This window comes from Polyodon spathula, chromosome 2 (assembly GCF_017654505.1).
Source record: "Polyodon spathula isolate WHYD16114869_AA chromosome 2, ASM1765450v1, whole genome shotgun sequence".
NCBI classification, from domain to species: domain Eukaryota; kingdom Metazoa; phylum Chordata; class Actinopteri; order Acipenseriformes; family Polyodontidae; genus Polyodon; species Polyodon spathula.
Window position 1 is genome coordinate 64190271 of NC_054535.1, and position 14897 is coordinate 64205167.

Sequence of the window (14897 nt, forward strand, 5' to 3'; positions counted from 1 at the left end):
TGTGGGGAAGAGTGTTTTGCCTAAACTAATACCGGGTCCAAAGTTTTGGGGAAACAGTTAATGTGGGCAGGAATAAGTAACAGAACCACTCTTCCCCAACAATAAGTTTGGAAGACCATGCAGAAAAAACACAAATTGTACTCCATTTTTCTCTTGAAAAAAAAAATACCAGCCAGTTATATACATCTATCTGCTATTTAAAAATGAACATGAATTTTAGATAGATTAAAACACTTTTGCTAGAAAATCGTATGGAATGTTGGAACTTTGCTGTTGCAAGATGTGTTCTACTCAGTGCTTAAAACTGCTAAAAACTGCGAGACCAAGATTTTTATTTTTTGCACTTTTTAGAAATACAAGTACTGTAACTTAGTTGTGTGCAACTATAATGTGGAATGTTACGCTAACTCACAAAGAAATAACAAATACATGTATTTTCATTAATGACAATGTGATACTGAAATTGCTTACTAATCCCATGTTAAATCTTTACTTAATATTGTTTTGAAAATTAGTGCTAAACTGTTTCGAAAGTTTTGCACCAAAGAACCTACTGGTGTGAAATTACTAACCTTGCCCTAATCAAGTCCCCCTCCCCACCACTCTTCAACGAGTAATAAGGGGTAAAAGTGCACTGTTGAGACATGTTTGCAACCAGTTATTGCAGGTAAACTTCACACACGACACAAACCTCCTCTCCCGTGTCATGTAAGTAGTCCAGACCCAATGTCTACTGGCGCCAGAATTTAATGTTGCTGGTGCTATAGGAACCCTGACCGTAGTGCTATAGTGCCAAATTTGCACTCCTGATATATTAAGTCATGCTTTAAATTTTGTTTTGCCAAATAAAAAAAAATAAAAAAAAACATCCCCCTGGCCAAGTTAGGCCAGCTTTCCTTGATGACAAACGTACCCCGTCATGGGGACCAGGCAGTCTTTAATTCATTTTTTAAAACATACTTTTTGTAGTTCAAAGGTTTCTTGTGAAAGAATAAAAAATATTTATAAGCATCCTCAGAAAGCACTCTCAATGCCCAAACCCCAAACCCCATTTGCACTCTTTTAAGCATTCTTTGCTTTTGACAAATATTAAAATGCTTAGAAAAAAAATACTGCTTTTCGGTCCTAAATTTGGTCTGTCACTGCTGCAACATAATAATCTTAAGCATTTTATTGTAAGCGCTGTATTAGATATTTGGTCACTTTTATTGTTCCAAAAAAGATTTCTATCGTCAATGCAATGTTTATTGAAATTGAAAAAAGAGTGTGTAGGCTTGTTTTCACTGTTACTTTTTGCTGTAGATTTAATCATATTGTCAGTATGCTCACTATTGAATGTGTGGGGCAGCTAGTTCCCCTTTTCCCCATGTTTTATTGAATCTATTTAAATATGTATTTTTTAAAAACAGTTGTGGTCATTAAATACATGTTTGATTGCGCTACATTCACATTTTGACCATGGGGGCAAGAGTGTTTTTGTTTTTTAGCAGCCTGATCAAAATTATAAACTCTGAAAGTGTATTACCCAGTAGGACATGCAGATATATAGAATTGTATGGAATTATATTGTTCCAAATTCCAACTGAGTACTGGCTTGAATTAGATTTTATGTGGGATGAGTGAGTATAGTGGGTTTATTAATAGAGGATTATAAAGAAACTCTGCAGCTTGTGGCAGGAATGAAATATCACAAATAGAACCCTGCTGCTGCCATTATGTATCTTGAAATAAATGATCAGTGCTGTCATTATTTATGTGTCTAGAGGTTCAGAGATGTTTAATATTCAGCAGATATGGGACTCTGTAAAACTGTAGGTTAGTGACTCCTGAATGTAACAGGGTTTGTAAATTAATATGTGTATGTTCAGTGTAGTTTTAAAGTAAAGATGGGCAAATGGTTAAAATCAAACACTTCTGTACCAGATAAGTTACTTTAATTTGTACATATATACCAGTAAAACAATTCAAACATGTTTCATGCTTACAGTTAAAAGCACTATAGAGGGGCTAAAATACAACAACAGGAGGTCTGGTCTCAAAAGTGCTTTGTTTGGTTTAAAAATAATAAAATATTTATTATATGCTCTTATTTTAATTAACAGTGATTTCATAATATTTTAAATAACTAATTGGCCGTCTTGCTTAGATTAATTTTGTATAATTTTCTGTTGCAGTCATAACAAGCTGGTGACTTTTTTGAAACACAGAATTATTCATGTGGCCTTGATAGCGCTCTTAGAATCATGTCTATATTCAGATTACATCAGGTGCATCAAGTAATACCAATAGAAAATTGCTCTAAAGTCCTTAGAGAGTTATAGAAGAGGCTGCCTGTTAAAATTTGATATACCTGATGCACTTGAACTAGAGATTCCGAGAGCTCTTCTAAGACTACAGGGGTGCTTTAAACTGTAAGTTTTAAATTATTCCAGGATGTGATGATTGAAATAGAAAATAATACAAAGTGCATTAAACAACAAGAACAATACATTAGTTATATCTGTAATTATCAACATGTGGTATCTGCAAGCTAGGGATTCCCCACCTACAGGGAGCCACAATAAAACCAATTCAGGATAACATTAAGATATTGATCATTACTTTGGTGTCAGGTGATGTCAGAAAGGGCAAGGAATATTTTTCTTTTTGGAAATGCTGCCTTTGTGAAAGGAAAAACAATAGTAAGATGAATCATACTACTATGAAGGGATTTCTCGATTCCAAACAGGCCCAAAGTGAACGTATTATAATTTTGGCCCTTTGAGTAGTTTTATACCCTTTGAGATAATACATTTGAAAAAAAAAAAAAAAATACATACATACATTGGGAATTTGCCCATCCATACTTTAATAGTACCACTAATCCACATCAAGCTAATACACGGAAAGGGTGGATATTAACTTATTTTATCCCATAGTGCAGAACTGGAGAGCTTAGTAGCATGTAAGGAAGCACGCTACAATTTTTTATGTAAAATTCTGCCTACTGTCAAAACTATGGAAAGCTGACATCTTTGTCATCTTTTTCATTGACAAGCTTTCTGTCTTCCCTTCTGGCTTTGCTGACTTGCTCCTCAGTAAGGGATTTCGGGAGTTTCTTTGCTGGTCCAGATTATCGCTTATAGAAACGCTTTTCTTTGTGTGTGTGTTCATCTGGTGTGGATCTTCTATTGAGCAGCTATTTACTCGCTCCAGCCTGGACAGGGTCCCGATTACAGAAGTTCCCTGGCAGCCCAATAGAATCCTTTTCTTGGAGTCACTTTCAGTGTCCTCAGTGTCTGAACCTGGATGAGTTAACTCTGCTTCCCTCTCTGGGTGAGAAATACCCATATCTTCAGGTTTCTCACAGAAAGACCCACCAGGGGAGGAAGAGCGCTCTGCACAGCTCTGAGAAGTAGAGACACATCGAGTGTCTATACAGTCAGTAATACTGGTGTACTCTGCTGCTTTGATCTGAACGCTAATGCCACTGTAATACCCTCTGGTAGGAGTGAACATTAAACTGTGGGATTTCACCATTGACATGTCTTCAAGGTATAGTGGAGATGCAGAAAGATACCGGCTACTTTTCGACCGCTCTAGGTGTTGGGGCGGATCTAAGTCCCACTGCTGCTGACTGTCTGTGACATCGGAAGTGCCAGACAGGCACACTGAAAGGTCCAACACAGCACTATCTTCAAAGATCCCAGTCCCTTCAGAGCATTTGTCAGCTGCTGTGCTGTAACTTTGACTACCCAAAACCGCAGCCATGATTTCTGAGTGAAAAGATGGGTCCCTATTAACTGAGACCTTCAATGCACCATCCTTGGTTTCTTGTGTGGGGTGGGACTCCTCCGAAGATGAGACATAAATGTCTATACAAGAAGGCCTTTTGGAGTCATGGGTGACAGACAGCGTTTTTATAGGCAGTGGTATCTGCCTTGGCTCTTTCTGAGCAGCTACCGACTGTGAGCTGTTAGCTCTGTGTAAGCTTAAGGCTTTCTCTTTAAAACACCCTATTTTCTCCACTGGGCTCATGTCTATAGTGCCCACAGCATAGAACGAGTGGCTTCTTATGCGAGGCATGATAGTGGGTGAGGTGGGAGACATGGATTCCTCTCCGGCTTGTTCAATGGCTTCCTGGATTTTGTAAGAATTCCCTTCTTGGCTGTTGAAGCTGCTCTGTCTGATAATGTAGGCTGTGTCAGTGCAATCTGAGGAAGTTCTAGACCTTGTCTGGTTGATTTCACCTCTTTCAACACCAGCCACTTTTTCCAGGGCTGTTGCCATGCGCCCAATTATCTCCTCCATCTGAGCGAGCCGTGTGTCCACCATCTGAAGGGAGGCCTTCATGAAGTGTTCACGTTCATTGACCTCTTCCAAACGCATGGCCATGTTCTCAACTCTAAACAAAATACAAAAATAATAAAACCCACACAAGGACAAAATATTCAGCATTGCTTCCTTTCTGAGCTGGGGGAAAAAAAACAAAAAACTGCAGGACACATTGCTAAAAATAGGAAACCAAACATCAAAAAATAAAAATGTAAAAATGTAAAGTGAATTACAAAAACAAAATGTAAACCTTTGCTGTCCATAGTCTTTCTCCAGTACTAATGGTTGGCTAATTCATAAAATAAGACTTTGTAGGTTACTTTGCTCTTGTCTCCCCACTGTCTTCTTGCAGTTTGGAACATGGCTACAAAAAGTCTAACCATAGGGGTCCTGTGGCTCACCTGGTAAAAGCACAGCCACATGGCGTGCTGGGTGAATCACACAGCGCAGGTTTGCGTCCTGGCTGTGCGAAGTTGCCGGTCTTCCCTGGGGATTCCAAGGGAGTGTCGCATTGGCTATAGTATATTGGCTATGCCATATTATATTAAAGACCATTTTTTTATATACAGTAAACAACAATACATCAAAACATTAATAAACTTGCCACTGAATTACTGTATTTGTATGTTATTATACTGAAAATACTGTTCTGCAAACAAACCTCTCAGATGTGACTCTGATTCTTTCATCATTTGAAGAGTTAAACTGGTCATCCTTTTCTCTGAAGTACTCCTCAATACACAGCTCTTCAAAGTCATGCACCTTCTTGAGTTCGTCCTCTGTGATGAACAGTTCTGTTTAAAACAAAAGAAATCCAAAAGTCCTAAGAGGTCCATGGGTTTATTTATGTAAACAGTGGTGGATCTTAATACTGCCATCCTAAAATGTATTAAACTCAAAAAAATATGTTTTACTTGATGGTAAGAGCAGTTTTTTGTGTTTAATGTCCATTATTTTTCCCCTTGAAGGCTGATTTTAAAAAATGATATTTATATGCAATGGAAAGTACATCCCTCCATTTAGATTGTAGTCTTCTCTGTATATCTAGGAAGTTTTTGGTTTGGTATGTATATATTTTATTTGTGGTGTAACTCTTAGTTTTTTTTATAAGAAAACTGATCTACAATTACAGCAAACATTCCCAAGTAGGACCACATTTTAGATACATTATACACATATACAGTGGCTTGCAGAAGTGTTCACCCCCTACAAATAATATCACATTTTGTTCAATTACAAATATTGTATGCACAGTTTTCAAGCATTTTTTTTTTTTAATTCAAAGCTGTAGTGGTTAAACTGAACACTGTTATATGAGGAAGGTTAAATGTCAGTAAAACTTGCAAAGATTTGTACAAAATTAAATTTACTGGTTGCATAAGTATTCAGCCCCTTAAGTCAGTACTTGGTAAAAGCACATTTTTGGACAGGTTTCTACTAGCTTCAGTTCTGATAAGTTTGTTGGGGATCGTCGATGGACTGCAATCTTCAAGTCTTGCCATAAATTTTCGATTGGATTCAAGTCAGGACTTTGACTGGGCCACTCAAGAATATTAATTCTCTTCTTGTTTAACCACTCCAGTGTAGCTTTGGCTTTGTGCTTTGGGTTATTGTCCTTCTGAAATGTAAATTTTCTCCCCAGTTTCAATCTTGGCTAACTCAAACAAGTTTTCATCAAGGATTCGCCTGTACTTTGCACCATCCATTCTCCCCTCTGTCCTGACAAGCTTCCCAGTCCCTGCTGAAGAGAAGCATCCCGATAACATGATGCTGCCACCACCATGCTTGACAGTTAGGATGGTGTTGACTGAGTGATGTGCAGTGTTGGGCTTGCGCCAGACATAACGCTTGGAATTTAGACCGAAAATTTTAATTTTTGTCTTGTCTGACCACAAAACCTTTTCCCACATGTCTACAGTATCATCTACATGCTTTTTCGCAAACTCCATATGTGCTTTAAGATGAGGCTTTTTGAGCAATAGCTTCTTTCTTGCCCCCCCCCCCCGTCCTTACAGGCCAGCTTTGTGTAGGAACCGGCTTATTGTTGATGTGTGAACATTGACTCCCATCTCAGACACAGAACTTTGCAGATCTCTTTCTTGTGTGACCTTCTTCAGCGTTACATCCCAAACAAGTTTCCTGCTTGCCTGACTACTCAGTTTGGTAGGGCGACCTGACTGGAGTAGTGTCTAGGTGGTATGATGCATCTTCCATTTCTTAATGATGAACGTCACTGTGAAATTTTCTTGTACCCTTCTCCTGCTCTGTGCCTCTCTACTTCTTTATCCCTGACTTGTTTCGAAAGCTCCTTGGTCTTCATGGTTGCTTTTTTGGATCACTATGTGAGTTTTTCTCTGTAAATTTGATATTTATATTCTATATGCATTTTTTAATTTTATCAATATGGAGTAGTTTGTGTAGATTCTACATGTAAAGTCTAATTTGAAAGCATTGTAGAGTATGCTCAGGTGCCAACAAAATGTGAAAACTTTGCAGGGGGGTGAATACTTCTGCAAACCACTCTACATAGACATCTAACACATAAAACAAGCTATTATTAGGCTATTACATTTTTTTGTGTGTAAAGTGTTATTGTAATGCACATATTTCTTATTAATAATCACTGGATGTTTTCTGTTTTTTTTCTTTTCAACTCCATGTGGACAGAACATATTAGACTAGCTATTTGATTTATTAATACAGTGCACTCCAATAATAAGAATCACTGCCGTCCTGGATGATTCTTAAAAGCGGCCCGATATGATTACTGTGGTGCAGAGTCAAACTGAAGGGCCGTTCACATTTGAAGTGGCACGCATGACACCTCCTTACGCATCTTTCTGCAGTCAGCGCAGACCACTGTTCACACAGAAAGTGACAGGGTAAAGTCAGTGGGCAGTCTGTTACATCACTGCTGCATGTACAAGCAACAAACAGTAAATGCCAGCGGGAAGGGAAAACTCTTTTTATACAGAAGACACAAAGCTTAGTAAAAAAAAAAATTTCAAGTAATATCTATATATATATATATATATATATATATATATATATATATATATATATATATATATAGTAACAAATACACTCAGCTGTAGTATATGTTTACTCTGTTCCCACTCCTCTTCTAGATCCACAGTAACCACAAGGCTGTCAGTTTGATTTACCAGGGTGGTGCCTGGATTTTTATTAGACAATCCAAAGCTTTAGGGGATACTTAACATAGGGTTCAAACACAGTTCAGGTTCTCATACAATCCAGGTTAATCCGCCAGAAGGGTGGTCAAAACAGTCCAAGTCATACACAGAAACTTTGTCTTCTTTATTTTCCCTTTTAGGGTAAATTAAACTCTTATCAGCACTTTCTCTCTCAAACACCTTGTACTCCTCTCACGTCCATGCTGTGACCCAGCCCTTTTATAGGTGGATGATTATGTGTAACTTGGTGCAGGTGTGGCTACCACACCCTGAGCATCTTGCATTGTGGGATTTGTTTATTATATAATAAAAACAAATTTTAACCCCCCACACACGCAAATATTATTAGCTGATACAGGAGCGCTGGATTGATGAAGGGAGATTTCAAACTTCCGTAATGTTGTATTATACAACTCTGGAAAATCAGAAATCAGAACGACAAGCTTTTCCTCCATTGTACTTTTATTTATTTTTTCCTCGCAATGGAGCCTCTTATTTCCCGATTGGTTGCTGGTAGTTTACTTCACGGCACGGCGTGTAGCTTTGTGATGGGGGTATAGAGGCGTAAGGAAGCAGAAGTAACAACATATGTCACTATAAATTGACAATGTCATTTTTAGACAGGCAGCCTCTTTGAAGTCCTTCTTTTTTTGTGGGCTATGTGAGAAGGCATTTTAAAATGACTACAAAAGATTTAGAAGTGAGTAGTTTTTCGAGATTTACAATTATACTGTAAATACAGTATAATCGTAAATCTCAAAAAACTACTCACTTCTAAATCTTTTGTAGTTATTTTTGTATTACTTTAGTATAAATACATGTTAATTTGGATTCATATGTTGTTTTTTTTCTGACTTTATATGAACGAAAAGACACACATTTGCCCGTTTTCCCATTGGAAATAGTGATATTTTGAAATATCACTGTCCTGGTCACAAAAGCAAAGTTTGTGGCGAATAATAGCCATTTTCTATACTTTTGAGGCATAAGCAATTAGGAAATAACACTTACTACTCAGGAACAAAAAAATAAAAAAAAATAAAAAAAATAAAAAATAAAAAAAATTGTAACACGGTGTAATCTATCTAGTTAAGGGTGCCAATACTTTTGTCTGCAACTTGTCTGCAACTACTTTTATGACAGCACTTAAACCAGCCATATAACAGCATATGGTAAATACGTTTTTTACTACAGCTTATGATATTTATTTTTTTTTTATGTACAATGTTTATTTGTACCGTAATTAAACAATATTTAATGTATTTTATACTTACTGCAAAAACTCTTATGTAATCAAGAGTAACCAAATAAAATACAACCATTTATGATACAAAAACATTGTTAAATATAAAAAATAAATATAATAATAATACGAATAAATGCCAATAAAAACGCAAACGTAACTTTCACTAAGTAAAATGCTGTGACGTTTTACCCTATCCTCTCTTCGCATCACGAAACCCAATCGTCACGTGACTCGCGGGGGCGGGACACCTAGACTATTGTACCTGGAACTTGAGGGAACATTTATTTTGGAATGCATGCGCGCCTCACTTTCGACGTTGAGGCAACTACCCCAGTGCTGAGTGCCGTTTTCCCAGCCAAATTTGGCCTGTTTTGAATATTAGCTAAAATAAATCAATAAATAAACAGCGGTAAGTTGTGAGTACCATATTACCTACCATGTTTTTTTTTTTTTTTTTTAAATGAATGTGTAGCATTTATAGTTTTGCAATATATGGTAAATCTTAAATGAAAGGGCAGTCGTTCACTCCAATCCCAAAGACTATAACCGATGTACAAACAGCTTTACACCCGTGTTTATGGCCACAATCGTAGCATGCACTTCTGCTGTCAGCTGTTGTCGTCACATTTTTTACAGAAAGTGTTATCCTTCTTAAATTAGTACTGTAATTTGTAATAGAAGTACTAATGCTCTCTCCAGTGCATCAAGGACGACTGAATCAGACAATTGCGCGAGATTTGACTACAAACATTTAAAATACGCGCTATTCAGAGACTCAAATAGTCCTGAACATTTTGAATATCTTAATGAGGTAGAGTAAACAAACTACTGTACAGCGCGTCCCTATTGCTTGTATGCGGTAAGTGTCGCTGTAGTATTCAATATTTTAAGTATACTTTTCAGTTGTAGATTAGTTTATTTCGTTAAGCACACAATCATCTATATGCTGAAATGACTGAGACGAAAAATAAAATAAAAATGTATATTAAATTCCAACAATTAATAAGAAGATTTTTTGCCGGTACAAATCAGCTACCGAGATCAGCTAATGAGATACTAACTTTGAAAAAAAAAAAACTAAATACAATGATACGTATATGATTTACATATTACATAAATACTGATGAATCTGAGATAATAAGTTTTAATATAATCATGTGTGAATGAAGTAGTAATAAAGCTGAAACATAATATTATGATTACTGAAGTTGAATATTTTCCTGAAATCGTTGTACTTATGACAAGATTGTGTTTTCATAAAGTTTATATTTTATACTTACCCAGCCGTACATGTGCAATAAGCACTCAGTATTGTGCCTCCCAGGTCATTTGCTGTTTCCTTGCAAATTGCAGCCCACTTCACATAGGCATTCATTCAACCTCATACTTGGCTTTACTGTGGTACTGAATACACACAGTGGATGCCTCATGTCAGGATGGAATAAGGTTTCTCCAACTCAACCAGCTGTGAAATACCTTTTGAGTTTAAGTACATAAACAGTAAAACGTCTTGTGAGCATGTACATATGCTCATCCAGTAAAACCGTTCTATTTTTAAGTAAATTTACTACAACAACATTTGCCAGTGTAATAAAAAAGTGACCCTACTCTTTACACAAATTAATTCTCACAGCCTCAGTGCTTCAGTTTTGGAACAATACCTGTATGCTTTTCCTTGCTTGTATTTATTAAGAAGCTGGCAGACCAGTTCAGCTGGTGTGCTTATTTTAAGGAAATCCACCATATCTGTCAGGTAGAGGCTAGGCCATAGCTTCATGCCTTCTTCCTCCCTAACCCAACCAGACTTTAGAGAGAAAAGATCTGGTAACACGACACCTCCAACCACAAGTTTCCTCTTATAATTCTGTAATGCCTGATGCAGCTCATGTTCCTCAGTTGTGCTTACAGGAATGTTTTCTTCATACACAATGTAGGCCCTACAAATGTACTCAAAACTATTATTTGAATTCGTATTTTTGGCTTAATTCAGTAATTATATTATCAACATGTTAAAATAAACATAATAAATCAACTTTAACATATATTCCCATCATATACTTATATTTACCTAGCTGCAAAGTCATTAAATGCCCCTTCTGTGGATTTCTTTCTCAGAGACAGAAATGCCTTTAGTGCAGCAGTTGACCACATGCTGAATGGTTCTAAGGTCATTCCCGAAAGATTGACAGGCAGCTTCAGAATCCAGAGGGACATTTGGACCCAGTCCTGTTGTATTATCCTCGCTGACTGACTTTCTGTTTGCCTTAGGCATAATACTGTCTACCCTATGGAAATATATACACAAACTTTACTAATTTATCACCTATATTCATTTTAATTGAAAGATATTTAGCTGTATACTGCATTACAACATATACTTGTACTTCTCATTTATCTATTAAGTGTAATACACTTAATGCATGCCTGTCCTGCCCTCTTCAATACTCATTTACAGTATGCAACCGACAAGAGTACTAGTACAGACCTAAATCACACATTCAAAAACACTGCCTTAAATAGAGGATCTATATGCAAGAGACAAGACAGGAAAAGACTAACAGTTTATTTGCATAATTACACATCTAATTAATGAACAGAATATTCAGTTCCTTTAAATACATTGAAAATGTATATTGCTATATTAGAAACTGTACAAGGGCTTCTATTTTGTATAATGTGAGGATTAATTATGTGACATTAAGAAAGTTCTTCTGATGTAAAGAACTAACAAGCAACTCATGATATTCATCTACTACTGTTATACCATTCACGTAGAAAAATATGCAAGGTTTAACTGTCATATAGCCTTGAAATGTAGCCTGTGTACATAATGAATTGCAATGCATAAAAACTGTTATTTCACAGTTTTTGGCCTTAATTAAGTAGATCTATGTTACACTTATTCATAAAGTTAGAAATATATGTGGTATGAGACTAACGTTAATGTAGAAAAGTAAGGCTTATTTTAGATCTAACACATTGACTCAGTGTTTTGTTTACTCTACATTGTACCATTTTTTTGTCATATCTGGCTAACTGGGCATGCGCACATCGGAACCGTGTTCAGGTCTATTCTGACCGTACCACCATCAAAACTGGTATGTAGGGAGGGAATTGGACACTGATTTATTTGTTCCTAGTGCTTCTTCAATGGAAAGACAGAAAATAGATCGCTTCATTGATGCCCTGCCACCGAAATTAGAGTGGTCTTGCTCTATATAAGCATTTTCATAAATAAAAAAAAAAAAAGGTAAATGTTCTTAGTTAATTCTTAAGTAAAGATTCTGCCTATAGAAAAAAAAGTACTGGAACAATGTTCCAGACCGTTCCGGCTAGAGTACAGCTCTAGTTATGGTAACGATGGTGCTGTCCTTTCTTGTAACAGTAAAGTAAACAGTTCTGTATTTTGACATTTCTGTTTTGGGGGGAGGGGGCTAGCGGTAGTTTGTGTAAGTTTCAAACTTAAATCTTATTTAGGGATATCCATTCAGTAATAAAAATACCATTAAAAGGCTCAAAGCTGTACATTGTGCGTGTTCCTTGTTAGTTGCTGCCAGTCTGTTTTTCATTCAACAGTTTTCTTGACAGTTTTTGTAGATTCGGTATTCGGTTCGGTATTTGGCCGAATCTTTTAAGATGGATATAAACTTGGATTCAGTGCATCGCTAAAATGCATATAAACTAAATATATACAAACATATCTTGTCTGTAAATATTTAAAAGAGGTGCAATTTCATTTGTTACTACATCAACTTCTGGAGTCCTGTGGCAAAGTGGCTTAGTGGAAACAGGTGCAGAAGTGATGCAGTGTGTCCAATCTGCGGCTGCCACGTCGTTTCGCTTCCGGGTCAATGTGTTATTGCAACTGAGTCTCGCCCCCTTTTTGCTGACTGATTTCCCTTGAACCCTGGGAAAGAACTGTCAGGCCAGCCCGTCTAGGGAATTCTGTTCTTGCTGCTTAGTGCCTTTGCAGGTTTGGAGGAAGATTTACCACCAAGAATCATTGTATTTCTGTCACAAGTTCCCATTAGCGATAGCGCTGTCAATCATGGTACTGCATCCGGGGTCTAGTTTCACAGACTTAGTTAAGGTGAAAAGCATAAAAATAATAGTATGTCATAAAAGATTAAATGGATAAAGTCACACAGTAACATGCTGTTGTATGTTTCCTAAAGCAGAAAGTTTGGTCTCTGCATTGGAAAGGAAACTAAATAGAATCATAAATATGTACCTTTACTGTACACTGGCATAATGCAGCATATCAGTTTGCATGGAATATGTGAAGTACTGTGATCAAATTTGAATGGAGCCTACGAGTTCTAACTTATACCCAATCCGATTATGCACCAAACTCTTCCTGTGTCATCAGTGTTTTTATTATTAGCCCCTTTTCCATGCATACATTGATTCATAAGCATTAATACTATAATTAGACTTAGAGTAAAGTTACTGTTGATTGTTTTAATAAACATTCTATTCAGGTTAGTCAAGCATTTGATAACTTTTCAACAGAGATACCACTAGACACTACTAGAATTATCACTAAACCTGCTTCTGACTCAAAACAGCAACGCAAAAAAAAAAAAAGCAAAAATCTTACTGCTAAATTCTACTTTCGCACTATAAAAGTATCAGAAGTAAACAAATTACTACTGAACCTTGATCAAAAAAGTCAGCTGGCCTGGGCAGACTGGAGCCATACTTTTTGAGCTGGGGTTATCACTCAACCTTTAACTGATCTGCTTAATCATTACCTCATTTCTAATTTAATTCCTTCAGATTGGAAGTCAGCACAAGTTGTCCCTGTTTATACACTACTGGTCAAAAGTTTTAGAACACCACCATTTATCCACTTTTTATTGGTACAAAGATAAGCGGTAAACTGCCAGAGGTTAAAAAAAAGTTTAGGTTACCAAAAACTGAAAAATAATGTACATTTCAGAGTTATACAAAAAGGCCTTTTTCAGGGAACAAGTAATGGGTTAACAACTTACAGCTGTTCTGCACCAATGGAAATAAATTAAGCCTTGAAAGTTGATGCTAACAATTCCAACAGGTGTCCCAACTTTTGTTGATTACTTACAAACCCTCTGTCTGTATAAAAGCAGTTTTGGAACAGACTGTGTTACTACACCCTCTTAAGCATTATTTGGACAGTATTGTACTGCAGGAAGTAGTATAATGCTCTCATAATGGTGAGAAAAAGGCAATTAACAAAGGAAGACAGACAAACCATTATAACCCTTAAAAGTGTAGGTCTTTCCTTTAGAGAAATTGCAAAGAAAGCCAAGGTGTCAGTGAGTACAGTTTCCTACACCATCAAAAGGCACTTTCAAAAGGCACCATCAAAAGAAACTGGAGGAAACTCTGACAGGGAGAGGTCTGGCAGACCCAAAGCCACAACAGAATCAGAAGATAATTTTCTGGCAGTCAACAGCTTGCGTGATATGCGGCTCACAGGACAACAGCTTCAAGCACAGTTTAACACTGGTCGAAGTAAGCAAGTCTCAGTTTCAACAGTGAAGAGAAGACTTAGAGCTGCAGGTTTGACAGGTCGAGTGGCAGTAAGAAAGCCATTGCTAAGATGGCAAAATAAGAAAAAGAGGCTTACCTGGGCCATGAAGCACCGCCAGTGGACTACTGAAGACTTGGAAGAAGGTCTTATGGACCGATGAATCAAAATTTGAAATCTTCGGTTCATCATGCAGGGTTTTTGTACGCTGTCGAGTAGGCGAAAGGATGGTTCCTCGGTGTGTGACACCAACTGTCAAACATAGAGGAGGAAGCGTGATGGTCTGGGGCTCTTTTGCTGGATCCAGAGTCGACGACTTGCACAGAGTGAGCACCCTGAACCAAAACAGCTACCACAGCATTTTTCAGCGCCATGCAATACCCTCTGGTATATGCCTAGTTAGTCAGGGGTTCATCCTACAGCAACATAATGACCCAAAACATACTGCCAGGCTATGACAGAACTACTTAGAAGAAAGTGGTAGGCTTCAAATCATGGAATGGCCAGGGCTCCAGACTTAAACCCCATCGAGCTGGTTTGGGATGAACTGGACAGAAGGGTGAAAGCAAAACAATCTACAAGTGCAACATATTTGTGGGAACTTCTGCAACAGTGTTGGGAAGAACTTTAG

The 14897-nt window shown here is 37.2% G+C and overlaps 1 protein-coding gene across 1 annotated transcript in view; it reads right to left on the bottom strand.

Annotated features, from left to right (window-relative positions):
• Positions 1-481: 481 nt before the first annotated feature.
• The window catches only part of LOC121299106 (transient receptor potential cation channel subfamily M member 3-like), a 300327-nt gene continuing 285911 nt past the window's right edge, over positions 482-14897 (bottom strand). The window contains exons 24-25 of the mRNA XM_041226653.1: positions 4976-5108; positions 482-4384 (exon numbers count right to left, since the gene is read on the bottom strand). Of these exons, the coding sequence (XP_041082587.1) occupies positions 2968-4384; positions 4976-5108 (1550 nt within the window). The 3' untranslated portion in view covers positions 482-2967. The remainder of the gene's footprint in view (positions 4385-4975; positions 5109-14897) is intronic.